Source organism: Xiphophorus couchianus, chromosome 1 (genome assembly GCF_001444195.1).
Source record: "Xiphophorus couchianus chromosome 1, X_couchianus-1.0, whole genome shotgun sequence".
NCBI lineage: Eukaryota > Metazoa > Chordata > Actinopteri > Cyprinodontiformes > Poeciliidae > Xiphophorus > Xiphophorus couchianus.
Window position 1 is genome coordinate 6910577 of NC_040228.1, and position 13430 is coordinate 6924006.

A 13430-nucleotide genomic window follows, 5' to 3' on the forward strand; every position below is an offset into this window, starting at 1 on the left:
AATTTTACCCAAGTAAGAGTAACTCTATTTCATGTTTTTACTCAAGTAAAAGTAAAAAGTAGTCATCCGATCAAAAACATCAATCATTTCATATTTTGAAAATTATATCAGCTCGTTTAGCCTTGACGTTAATAATGTTTGTCCCTGAATTGATTTCTCTAAAAATCGAAACTGGTGGGTATTTTTTTTTTTTTTTTTAGTTATGATGAGTTTGTTGGTCTGCAAAACAAACAGGTTTCAGTAGAAAAAAGCTCAAATAGCAACTGAAACTTGCTTCATTCAACAGCTCTATATGATGGGTGTGTAAAATGTGTCAAGAAAATCCGAGCTCATCCCGCTTCCCCATGCTGGAGATTTAAGTTTAACAGTAATAATAAATAAAGTTATCTTTAAAATGAATCACTCAAGTGACATCAAGGCCCAGCAGTAGACTTAAGTGTCAATAAAGTTAGTTTAACAGTAATAATAAATAAAGTTATCTTTAAAATGAATCACTCAAGTGACATCAAGGCCCAGCAGTAGACTTAAGTGTCAATAAAGTTAGTTTAACAGTAATAATAAATAAAGTTATCTTTAAAATGAATCACTCAAGTGACATTAAGGCCCAACAGTAGACTTAAGTGTCAATAAAATAAATCTGGTTGTGTGTGTTGTTTTTGTCTCATGCAAACTTTGCTTTAATTCTACTTTTTTCTATCTAATCATAAGAAATCATAGTCAGTCAGAGAGAGTCATTAAACAGGAAAAGCAGGTTTCCTGGAAAAAGAGGAAGTAAGTTTCCAGCCTGCAGATTTATAAAAATAGCTGAGACTATTTTAAAGCATGAAAGTTTTAAAGACTGAAATCTAAACATTATTAGTAATTGGATAAGATTCAAAGTAAAATACTTATATTAATATTGATTTACTTGTAATAATACTTACACTTATATTTGTGGGAACTACAAGAAAAACAAGTAACTGTAACTTTAGTAGTAAATAATTAGAATCAATGTATTATTCTTGGTTTCTTTTCAGAAAAACATCTGTAATAACTCACATTAAGATCATAATAAGAGTAACTAATAAGTTATGGTTATAAAATCATAAATGAATGCTAAATCAGAGAAGCTAAAGAAAATAAATGTGATATAAATGTGATTTTGACATTGAACTTGAAATGGTGTAAAAAGGTGTAACTGTAATTAAACATCACTGATATGTTGGAGGTAGAGAGTAGGTGAAAGGTGACAGGAAGGGAAAAAGGGGAACTAACAGGAGAGCAGAGATGATCAATGCTTTATTTAGAAAATGTTGTGCAGGCAACAGACACAGGAGGTTGAGCAACCCTGAGACATTAGCACAGACATCATGACATGATGTCTCTTAAGACAGTGATGGATATGAGATCATCTGTCTAAGCAGACAGCCAATGAAAACGCACCAAAAGGTGGATAAACCCTATAAAAGGTGGGTGCAAAAGAGGAACCTTTTGTTGGATCCTCCGGGCAGCTTCGAGCCAAGATCGAGATGGACAAAGAACTCTGCAGCTGAAGAAGAGCCGGGGCCACAGAGCCGAAGATTGTCCTGCGCTCATGGAGACCAACCCGTCTGGCCCACAATCCGTGGCTTCGAATCGCACTTCTCTCATCGGCTGGGTTCTGACCCCAAAGACAAAGATGAAGACAAAGACAAGGAAGAAGAACTGGTGCCTTTTTTCCTGCCAGCACCAAGTCCTGTGTGACCTCACCATCCATGCGGAGAAGAAGCTCATCAGACCTACAGAGATCCCTGCCTTCGCCGATCAACATCTTCCTCCTGCTGCCACACCTTCTTCATCATCAAGCCAGGTCTGGGGTTCGAAACGTCAAACTCCGTCCGTCTCTCTCAAAGGTTCCCTTTTTTAGTTCTCAGTGTCAGCAGTAGGGAAAGATAGACTAGATGATTGATTTACTTATTTGATTATTTCTGCTACTGAATTAAGCTGTACTGACCCTTGCAAAACTGCCTTACTAATAAAATATTTAGCATAAAGAAAATCTAAAAGATGTTGTGGACATTCAGTTAATGAGTCACCTTAAAGTTCTTTGATGGTTGTAAAATAGCTGTGATGTTTGATTCTGGAGAGGAAAAAGTGGAAAATGTTTTTAGGTTGCTGGTAGCCCATATGTAAAACATCATCCTTGGGACTCGACCGAGTCACTAAAACCTACCTGGTTCAATAACAAATGCAAGTTGCAAAATAGAGAACGAGCGACCGTTAACAGGTGTGCTCTGTGAAACTAGTTGGCTGTAGGCTGCTCAGTCTGGCTAATTCACAGGGGGAAGAAGGGTGGGACACCTGGATGTAGGCCGTCAGAAACCAGGCGAATCGTTTCTCGAAACCAGCTTAAACAGAGTTTACTTCAGTTCTGGACAGGGTAAATCCCAGCAGATTTAGGAAACTCAATTAACCCGTTAGAAGGAGAGCTGGTAGCACATCTCCCCTCTCAGAAGAGGAAGTAGAGAGTGAGAGAGTAGAGACAGAAAGGAGGGGGGGGGGTGTTGCGCAACAACAAATGTTAAAATATTAACTAAATGTTGTAGATTTTTAGATAAAATCAGGCATATAGATTCAGTCATTCAATTTGGAACAAAAATAATTGTCTTAAACAAGAAACAAAGATCATGTGTAGTTCTTTGTTTAGCTTCCATTTTCTTTTGTGGGTTTTTGAACTATTGTTCTTTTAAATTTATTTCAATGTACAGTACAGACCAAAAGTTTGGACACACCTTTTAATTCAATGAGTTTCCTTTATTTTCAGGACTATTGACATTGTAGATTCACACTGAAGGCATCAAAACTATGAATAACACATGTGGAAATATGCACTAAACAAAACAGTGTAAAACAACTGAAAATACCCCTTATATTCTAGTTTCTTCAAAGTAGCAACCTTTTGCTGTGATTACTGCTTTGCACACACTCTGCATTTTCTTTTTTTTTTTTACCCCTCCAGGGGGTCTTTTTCTGGGCTCTAGAGTCCCTTTTTCATGAAGCAGGCTGACAGGAAAGGGGGAAGAAGAGGGGGGAAGACATGCGGTAAACGTCGCCGGGTCCAGGAGTTGAACCCGCGACGGCCGCGTCGAGGACTTGAGGCCTCCAAATGTGGGTCGCGCTAACCGCTACGCCACCACGGCACGCCCCACTCTACATTTTCTTGATGAGCTTCAAGAGGTCGTCACCTGAAATGGTTTTCACTTCATAGGTGTTGCCCTGTCAGGTTAATAAGTGGGATTTCTTGCCTTATCAATAGTCATGAAAATAAAGAAAACCCATTGAATTAGAAAGGTGTGTCCAAACGTTTGGTCTGTACTGTATGTCTCATCCTGATCTTATAAGGATGTGTGAGGCATCCCAGAATTTGTGCAAAAATATTGGGAACAGATATTTATGCCCTGCTGCTCTTTGTTTCCCAACCTTACACTCCTTTTATTGTTTTCTACTTTCTGCTAATCTTTAAACTGGGCGTTTGTGGAACTGAAAATGCTTCAAGGATGTCAGAGAAAGATTGAATCGTTGCTAAGTTGCAGCAATTAGAAAAAATTTCCCTTAATGCTGCCGTAAAATGACGTCCGTCTTCTGTTGAGTAGGTGGCCCATTTCTCTGTTTAGATGTTTCTCTTCTGGTTTTCAGGCTTTTCCAATTACCCACCAGGCAACCTTGCGTTTGCAAATTGTCCACCTGGACGACAATGCTCATTGCTGGAAGCAGAGCAATTTTACCCTCCTGTTTAAAAAAACAAAAATGCACCACAATGTAATAAGCAGATTTTAAGCCTCACCATGCTTCCCAAAATCAATCCTTGCAGTCCAATTTAAACTAACTAAAGCAGTCTAGTTGTACGCAGCCCTCTGGGTTCTTCAAATGGCTTTTCATAAAAGGTACCAGTGTAACTCTGACACCTCTGTGGTTACAGTATTGGACAATTTACACACCATTATGCAACCTGAGCTGGAAAAGCCTTCTCTAGAGACCGACGCTGTCCTTTGGAGCGGTAAATCAACTCGGCGACAGCACCGCCTGGATGTTAATGAAATACTGTACTTGCCGTCTCCTGACAGAGGACAATTTATTAACTTGTAGCCTGTCTCTTAACAGCAGACTCTTTGTTTTCAATCTTATCTAACTGGATATCAGTCAGTCAAATTGTTCAACCAAGTTACTACTAAAGAAAAACTGAATCCTTAAAATCAAATGGGACTTTACTTTTTTTTAGTCGTGCCTAGCAATGCAGAGTGCCTAAATTTGGTTTGCGATCAAAGCAATATAATAAACGACAGTCGCCTAGTCAAAGTCCAGACTAAATTTCGCAAAACACTGATCATTTTTCTTCCTCTTTACAATTTTACTAGCCTGGTCATTAACTTCCTTTGCAATTCTGCTCAGTTCTCATCTGTCTTCAGTGCTGTGCCTGGGCTTTCTCCCATTAAGATGGATTCCTCCGTTAAACTCCAAGGATGTCAGCGAAAGAAGGAGAGGTAGAGAACGAACATGCCTGTTTTCTGCGCTGCTCAGGATTTGTAGTCTGCCTGTAGTTTTAGTAATGGCAGCGGAGGAAGTGAAGGAAGCCTTTCAGTCTGTGTATTTGGCCACGATTCCAAATATTGGATTAACGTTAGTAGCCGTCTTGTTCGCCTTGCCGCTTCTCTCTTTGCAGTGGAGGATGGCTGTTTGCAATGCAGGCAATTATCGGTAAGCTTCATAGCGTCGAACTGGCAGATTATAACTGTCACGGACAAACACAGTACAAAGCCAAGCATAGAATAAGGGACTGGATTTTACCAGCTGCCTGTTGTATGGGGCTGGCAACAGCCCCATAGAGGAATACATGTAGAGGAATGCATGAAGAAAAGCTCTGAGGTCCTCACTAATTTTGCCTACAAAAGCAGAAATCATCAGTCATGAATGTTTTATTAAAAACAAAGAGGGAAAAAAACATGGAATCATCAAAATTCTCTTGGCACAGCAGCTGAACTCTTGTGTAGGAGTGTATCAACTTCATGCTTCAGGCAATCAGGAGAACATCAAAGAGAACGAACTTACAACCCCGCTTCATCCTGCAGACTAATTCGATTATCTATTAAAGTAACAGCAGGTCTGCGTAGCATGCCACGTCTACTCTGGCTTACTGGCCTCAGTATTTCCAAGAAAATTCAAGGAATGTTAATTGAGTTGCTTTTGTTTGAAACAGTGGATGTGAAGGGAGGTTTTCCGGTCAGATGAGGAAAAACTGAACTCACTCCTACATGCAAAGCTGTATGTGTGCTGCAGAAATAAAACTTCACTCTGAACCCACTATCATTATGGTGACATAAAACAGATCTGCAGGAACTAGATGTTACACCAATCTGAGGTGATGGGAAGATGGATGGAGCTAAATACCAGCACATCCTGGAAGAAAACCTGTGAGAGGCTGCTAAAGACCTGAGACTTTGGTGGATGGTCAACAACTCTATGCATCCAATCAGAGCTGCAGTAGAATTTTGGATTAATTTATCTGTTAGGACGACCTAGTAAAAGTTCAGACCTAGATCTAATTAAAATATGTTGTATCTCCTGATGTTCACAGATATTTCTGTCCAATCTGAGTGAGCTTGAGATTTTCTCTAGATGTGCAGAGATGGTAGAGATGCCCCAAAGACTCAACGGGGTTGGAAACAAATTGTCCAGATTTTTATTTATTAAACATTTTTGAAAACCATCACAATTACCCACTATCTCCTATATATCTTCTATTATCCTGTTGAAGTTTATGGTTTTGTGATAAAACCATGAACCATGAACAAACAAGTGATAACACTTTTGCCAGGCTTTGCATAACTAAATTATTTGATTAAATACAAATGTGATTGAGAAACATCACATCACTGGATTCATATTTACAAAAGTTACCATTAAATAAGCCTGTCACTGTGGAGGAATTTTGTCCAACTCTTCTTGCTTTAATTCAGCCTCTCTGCAGACACAAAGGGACATGGGGAATCCAGGGAGCAGTGACGGGAGTGACGAGCTGAACCGGCGAGTAGTCACTGACTAAGAGGGGCTTAAATACTGGGGAGCTAGACCGAGATCTAGAGCAAAAATAAGAAATGAAGCTAACTAGAGACACTACAAGGGGCTGAAACAAAGGAAAACAAGCACAAGACAACTCTAACCAAAAGAAGCAACAGCAAATAATGAAACTAGAATGACCAGGAAGGGTTAAAGAAAAGTGAACTAGAACCTAACTGATAAAACTAAAAGAGGAACAGAAACTCACAGAAATAAAACCCGACCCAAAAACCTGGAGTCCTGACAGACAGTCATGTTTGCCTGGGAACTATTGCCAAAAACAATGGTTTACCCATTTAACAAGGGATGAATTATGTTTTCACACAAAACCACATCTGTTTGAATGGATTATTTCCCTTTATACATTATATTGACAAAAGTATTCACTCTCCTGCTTTGACTCACATATGAGCCTAAGTGACGTCTCATTCCTAGTCTATAGGGTTCAGTATGACGTTGCTCTGCTCCTCCCTTTGCAGCTAGAACAGCTTCAACTCTTCTGTGAAGACTGTCCACAAGGTTTAGGAGTGTTTACGGAGATTTTTTACCATTCTTCCAGAAGCGTATTTGTTGAGGTCACATACTGATGTTGGACGAGAAGGCCTGACTCTCAGTCTTCGCTCTAATTCATCCCAAAGGTGTTCTCTAGGGTTGAGGTCAGGACTCTGTCCACACCAGACTCTGCCATCCATGTCTTTATGGACTTTGCTTTGTGCACTGGTGGAAGAGGAAAGGGCCAGCTCTGTTCCCACAAAGTTGGGAACATGGAATTGTCCAAAATGTCTTGGTGTCCTGAAACATTCAGAGTTATTTTCACTGGAACTAGGGGGCCAAGCCCAGCTCCTGAAAAACAACCCCACACCATAATCCACCTCCACTAAACTTTACTTTTGGCACAATGCAGACGGACAAGAACAGTTCTCCTGGCAACCGCCAAACCCAGACTCGTCCATCAGATTGTCAGATGGAGAAGCGTGATTCGTCACTCCAGAGAACGCGCCTCCACTGCTCTAGAGTCCAGTGGTGGTGTACTTTACACCACTGCACCTGATGCTTTTCATATCACTTGGTGATGTATGGTTTGGATGCAGTTGTTCGACCATGGAAACCCATTCCATGAAGCTTTCTGTTCTTGAGCTAATCTGAAGGCCACATAAAGGTTGGAGGTCTGTAGTGATTGACTGCAGAAAGTTGGCTATCTGTTCGCACTATGTGCGTCAGCATCAGCTGCCCTCGCTCTGTCAGTTTACGTGGTGTACCACTTTGTGGCTGAGTTGCTGTCGTTCCCAAACAATTTTCTTACAATACAGCTGACCATTGACTGTGGAATATTTAGGAACAAGGAAATTTCACGACTGGATTTGTTACACAGGTTCCTATCACAGTTCAACGCTGGAATTCACTCAGAGCGACCCATTCTTTCACAAATGTTGGTAAAAGCTGTCTGAATGCCTTGGAGCTTAAATTTACACACCTGTGACCATAGAAGTGATTGGAACCTGATTCAGATCATTTGGATGAGTGAGCAAATACGTTTGGCAATATTGTGTAAATGGCATTATAGGCTTACTTAGGTTGTGTTTGTCTGATATTTAAATTTGTTTGATTTTCTAAAATGATTAAAGGTGACAAGTAAAGCAAAAACAGAAGAAATTGTTAGGTCATTTAAATCACTGTCAAAAATAAAATTTGAAGTTACTTAACTCATTAACAAACACGTTTCTTTTGACTGTCAAGGACATGAGCGTTGTAGTTGACAGCCACTGACTTTCAAGGAGTTATAAAACACTAATAGATAACTCTGCACGTTGTCCTGAAGGTCTATGTATAGATGTATGTAACTGACCCTCATTTGAGCAATGAGAGTTGTGAAATAGCCGCATTCACACGCCGCCTTCAATGTATCTCGGATTTGGTTCATCGTTACAAATGTTTCACATCTGTTGAGTAGAACCTGCGTTATCGGTAAAGTGTACAATAAAGGGAAGATTTTTCTAAAAAGCAAAATAAACTGGTAACAAACTCACACCGGATATTGTTTTTATTTAAAATATATGAATAGCATACAGTATGTTTGGGTATTCTGAAGACCGAGCAGAGGGACTACTCGTGAACGCGTCAGTGACGCAGACGTTTTACGCACGAAGCGGGCGCGGCTTCAGCGCAACAGTTCAGATTCAGGCTGCTTTCACTGACTCTAAAGACAATTACAGAGCAGTAATAACTGTCATACACAGACACTTGAAGTTATTTATTATCAACACAAGCAGGAACCATGTCTGTCGTTTGTTTGAGCCGAAATATTCTGGCTTTTAGGAATTCTGGTATGATGGTGGTGAGTACGGAACAGTTTTTATCTGAGTCTGTGGGTTAGAGCTCATATAACTGCATCTTCTCTGAGAAATGTTCCCAACTGAGAGCTTTCGTGCGTTCATTCACGGTTTAGCCTGCGCTAAGCAAAAAAAAAAAAAAAAAAAAAAGTACTAAAACTCTCACTAATTTAAAACAGTTGTCACAACACTTTCGGACTACATATGCGTACATTTTATAAATAAATTATCATAATGGATTATTAGTAAATATAATAACTGTATTGAAAAATGTCACCGTTTTTTAGTCATCTGGACCTTTTTGTCAGTAATCGTACTTGAACTGACTTGTTGGTTGTTTCCTCTTCTCTTTGAAGCTGTTGTTTAATAAGTGTTCAAAGATGGGTTTAAGGTACAAAAATATAAGCCTGCTTGTGGAAAGGAATCAAAAAACACTTTAGCTTTTATTATTACGTTTACGTTCAATTGTCCTTAAGGAGTCAGTTAGGTAATAATAGGACAGCTGTGATGTAACTCTTCCTCGTCAGCTCACCCAAGCTGCCACTAGGGGGAGACGTCATACTTTGTAATTTAATGAAATAATAGAACCATCCAAAACACTACAAATTATGAAACTTCTGATCGTTTTTTGGCACTTTTTTTTAATGATTCGCTGAAATAGTTTCCCTTCAACTGTCGCAGTTAACATGGACATAAATTTCCAACTTATTTCTACCTTGAGTAACTTTTCAACATGATGCATATTATAGTTCTAGTACATTTTAGAGAGAGGGACTCAGTCATTTATGAATGTGAGAAAACAAGAAAGTGGCCGTTGAGTTCTGCTCCTATGCAACACCCTTCAAACCTTTTGAGAAATCCAACCTTTAAGTTGTGTACAGATATTGAACTCATGGGGAAAATTCATGTTAATAAATGATTGTCTTTTTATTTTATTTTATTATTACCGTAGGTGAAATTTATCAACAGAAAAAGACTTTCATACAAGCTTGTCCCTAGTGGGGTTGCGAGGGATGCTAGTTCCTATCACCAGTTCTCAGTGGGTGAGAGGCGAGGTACACCTTGGACAGGTCGCCAGTCCATCACAGCTGTGCCGTATCATATTATCATATTTTTATCTCAGAGAAACATAAAGTCTTAGCTTATTAATTAGAAGTTCCCAAAAACCCTGATCAACTTAAAAAAGGTATAAATTTGAACATCTTCCAGTTAGAATTATTTTCAAAGGTTTCCATTAATTGTGGCAACAAAGATTTTTTCTAAAAAAAACTATTTATATATATATATATATATATATATATATATATATATATATATATATATATATATATATATATATAGTATATTTACCACAGACTTTTTTTTCCTCACTGAATTAAAATACTCAAATGGCACTGACTTAAATAAATGTGTGAGATCTTACAACTTTAATGAAAGGTGAATTTTACTTTAAAGTTTTTAGGGCATCTTTTTACAACAAATTTGTTGTTGTGAAAACTATTATTTAGTTGATACCCACTGTAACTGTTGATTGGTTTCTGTGAGTCAGATGGTGCGTCACGCTCAGACCGCTGCTGTGCCGGCTCCTGAGCCCAGGATCAAGAAGTTCCAGGTGTACCGCTGGGATCCAGACACCCCTGGCGACAAACCCCGAATGCAGACGTATGAAATAGATCTGAACACGTAAGTCACAACTGGATCAATGAAAAACAACGCTGCTGTACCTGCATTGAATGTCAGTGGGAATGTTGCGTCTAACGTTGTTCTTAATGCAGTTGCGGTCCAATGGTTCTGGATGCCCTAATCAAGATCAAGAATGAACTTGATCCCACGCTTACATTCAGACGTTCCTGCCGTGAAGGTGGTAAATCAATTCTAGATGACGTCAATTTACACATCACAGTGCCAGCCATTTTAAACTTCGAAAAAATGAAAAGTAAGTCATCTGACGGACTTTCTGGCAGACTTATTGTGTACCAACTTTCTCAGGTATCTGTGGCTCGTGTGCCATGAATATAAACGGAGGCAACACACTGGCGTGCCTTAACAAAATTGATACAAACACCAGCAAACCCACTAAAATCTACCCGTTGCCCCACATGTACGTCGTCAAAGATCTGGTGCCGGTGAGTGCGGTGCTTTGACTTTTTTCAAAAAAATTTTTTTTTGTACATTTCAGGAACATCAGACAATCTCTCTAAATCTGATCTTCTATTTCTATCCCCACCAGGATATGAGCAACTTCTACGCACAGTACAAATCCATTGAGCCATACCTGAAGAAGAAGGATGAGAGTCAGGAGGGGAAGAAGCAGTATTTCCAGTCAGTGGAGGACAGGCAGAAACTGGTAAGTAATCACACCTCAAATACTTCCACAGCAATCGCGATATTGGTTTTCACATCCTTGTTTAAGTGGCCAACTGGTCCAGAAGTAAAGACCACAAAGGCAGAGAAAGATTGTGTCTGACTCCTGTTTGCCTCAACAGGACGGCTTGTACGAGTGCATCCTCTGTGCCTGCTGCAGCACCAGCTGTCCGAGTTACTGGTGGAACGCAGACAAATACCTGGGGCCGGCTGTCCTCATGCAGGTCAGACATGAGATTCATATTGCTGTCATGCAAAAGTTGTTATTGGGCTGGAACGGATTAATCATGATTAATCTGATTAATCGTGATTAGTCAATTATTGAAACAATCGTCAACAAATTTAGCAATCAATTATCGTTAACTGGAGTATGCAGGTGAAAACAAATGACATATTCAGAGCAATAACTGAGCCAGAGCTGTACAAAAATATATACATTTAGCATCTAAGATAAAAAAAAAAGCCAGTTTGCTCTGTAAATATGTTTTGGACAAAACTCTTCAAGTGGTATAGTCTTAGCTTCACTCGGTTCACATTTATCAAAGGAATGCTTTGGCATTGCATTTTACAAAATGTTTATTTTCTTATTTACAACAGGAAATGCAATGATTTATTTCCAGTGTTTATGTATTTCTAATATTGTATTAAAAAGGTTGAAAAAAAAAAAAAAGTCATTCCATGAAGATGAAAAATCTTCAGACTGTGCCGCTTTGTTTTTTTTATCAGATTAATCATCAGAATAATTGATGGAATAATCGATTACTAGAATAATTGTTAGTTGCAGCTCTGTATCGATTACAATGGTAATTCTTGTCGTGAACATAGAAGTGGGATTATTTTCAGTTAAAGACAGAACAAAAAGTGGGAAATAATTTTGATCTATCAGTTTTATATGTTTTTTTATTGAGGCAATATAACCTTTTCCTGTTTTTACTTCTCAGATTTGTTTAAAGTTTCACCTCATGATGGTAGTATTCATTTCCATGTCAAAGGTTGATAAGTGCACATGATGAAAACATGTACAAATCTCCAAACTTGGGCATCAAAGCAAAACACAAAGCCTACTCAAGGAGAAAGTAGTCTTAGCAAAGTCTGTGGCTCGAATCCACAGAGAGATTTCCTGGTCATAGCAAAAATCTGCTGCTTGAATTTGACTGTACTGATGAAGATGTACACAGTCATTCCTCCAGGACAGTGAGATGGTACCTGCGGGCGAACGATTTCCTGCATCAGACACTGAAAAAAAATGCACCGCTTTTTATGGCTAAACATAGAGGAGGAACATTTAAGGAGACTAGTTATGAATTTCATGTAATGATGTGACCCATAATCACCATAAGTACATGTTTGTAGTGAGAGACCATATACATTAAAAACCTCGGTAAAAAAAAAAAACGTGCATGCTGTACCTGAGAAACTTTATGCTCACAAGCAACCTATTAGTTCCAAGAGCTATTAGTTGTTGCTTTGGCATGCAACTGTGTGGCTTCCTTAGTATTTTGTCTTCCTTTTAGGTTTCCTTACTCCTACACATTTAAATTGGTAATTGAGAACAGTCAGCGTTTTGATGCATCATAGTAACTTAAGAATACACGGAGAGATGAAACTAGAGACCTCTAAAGGGAACCATTAATACTCTGAATTCTTAATCTCTTAAACACGCTGGGTTGTTTTTCCACAGGCGTACCGGTGGATGATAGACTCCCGTGATGAATTCACAGAGGAACGTTTGTCTAAACTTCAGGACCCTTTCTCCCTGTACCGCTGTCACACCATCATGAACTGCACCAGGACTTGTCCCAAGGTACCCAGAGCAATTAACAAACACATTTTGTCGCATAATTATGAGTTTCTTTGTCTCATTGTTCCATTCCTTTCAACAGGGTCTCAACCCGGGAAAGGCCATAGCGGAAATCAAGAAAATGATGGCGACTTACAAGGAGAGGAAAGCTGCAGCTTCATAAACAACAATTCTAGAATAACGTCTGGACAGGGAGGAGGAGGAGAACCGACCTCAAACCTTCTGCTACATTAGCACTTTTCAAGACTTTGATTGTTGTATGGGTGGATTTGTGTGAGTGTGAATGTTAAAGGGAAATAAAACTGTAAAAGTTAACAGCTGGTCATCAAATATATATTGTGTGCGTCAACATTATGGACCACAGCTTTGTTAATTGTGTGTAAACAGAAAACAGGAGCTTTGCACGTTGGTGTATTTAATCTGGTAATTGTAAATAATGTATTCAGTAAAGATTCTTGGAGCTCCTAATGCTGTTTTGCATTGATCTGGACAGAAAAGACATTTTAATCAAATGTTGTTCCAACCTAAGCTGCAATAAATTATATCATGAAAGATACAGTGAGGTGGAATTTTCTCGTCCAAATGGATCCACTGAAATACTAAAGATGATCATATTATACATTTGATATGTTTGCGAGGAGAAATAAAAAACAAGATGATATGCATCTGTAACTAGCAACATTGAGCACAAATGGTACTGCTTACTTTTTTGTTATTTAAAACACGTTTTTGAAATTAGGTGACTTCCTGGCGGAAATGAGTTGCACTGAAATGTATTTAGGAGTATCAGAATTACGGAAGGGTCTGAACAGTTGTCTAAACTTTTATTTATTAAAATAATATGTTCTTGCTACTTTGAAATA

The 13430-nt window shown here is 38.8% G+C and overlaps 1 protein-coding gene across 1 annotated transcript; it reads left to right on the top strand.

Moving 5' to 3' along the window:
* The first annotated feature begins 8347 nt into the window (after window positions 1-8347).
* Window positions 8348-13125, top strand: LOC114148928 (succinate dehydrogenase [ubiquinone] iron-sulfur subunit, mitochondrial-like). The gene is made up of 8 exons (XM_028024441.1): window positions 8348-8407; window positions 9952-10085; window positions 10178-10263; window positions 10392-10528; window positions 10633-10749; window positions 10889-10990; window positions 12448-12570; window positions 12650-13125. Exons 1-8 carry the CDS (start codon window positions 8348-8350, stop codon window positions 12728-12730), a joined length of 840 nt encoding a protein of 279 aa, XP_027880242.1. The 3' UTR covers window positions 12731-13125.
* Window positions 13126-13430: the final 305 nt, after the last annotated feature.

What these genes read in the sequence shown, in the direction of transcription:
- LOC114148928 (XM_028024441.1), top strand. Translation starts at nt 8,348, where the DNA reads ATGTCTGTCGTTTGTTTGAGCCGAAATATTCTGGCTTTTAGGAATTCT. An exon ending in TCGTCAAAGATCTGGTGCCG is followed by an intron (nt 10,529 to 10,632) that starts GTGAGTGCGGTG and finishes TATCCCCACCAG; the next exon opens with GATATGAGCAACTTCTACGC. An exon ending in GCACCAGGACTTGTCCCAAG is followed by an intron (nt 12,571 to 12,649) that starts GTACCCAGAGCA and finishes TCCTTTCAACAG; the next exon opens with GGTCTCAACCCGGGAAAGGC.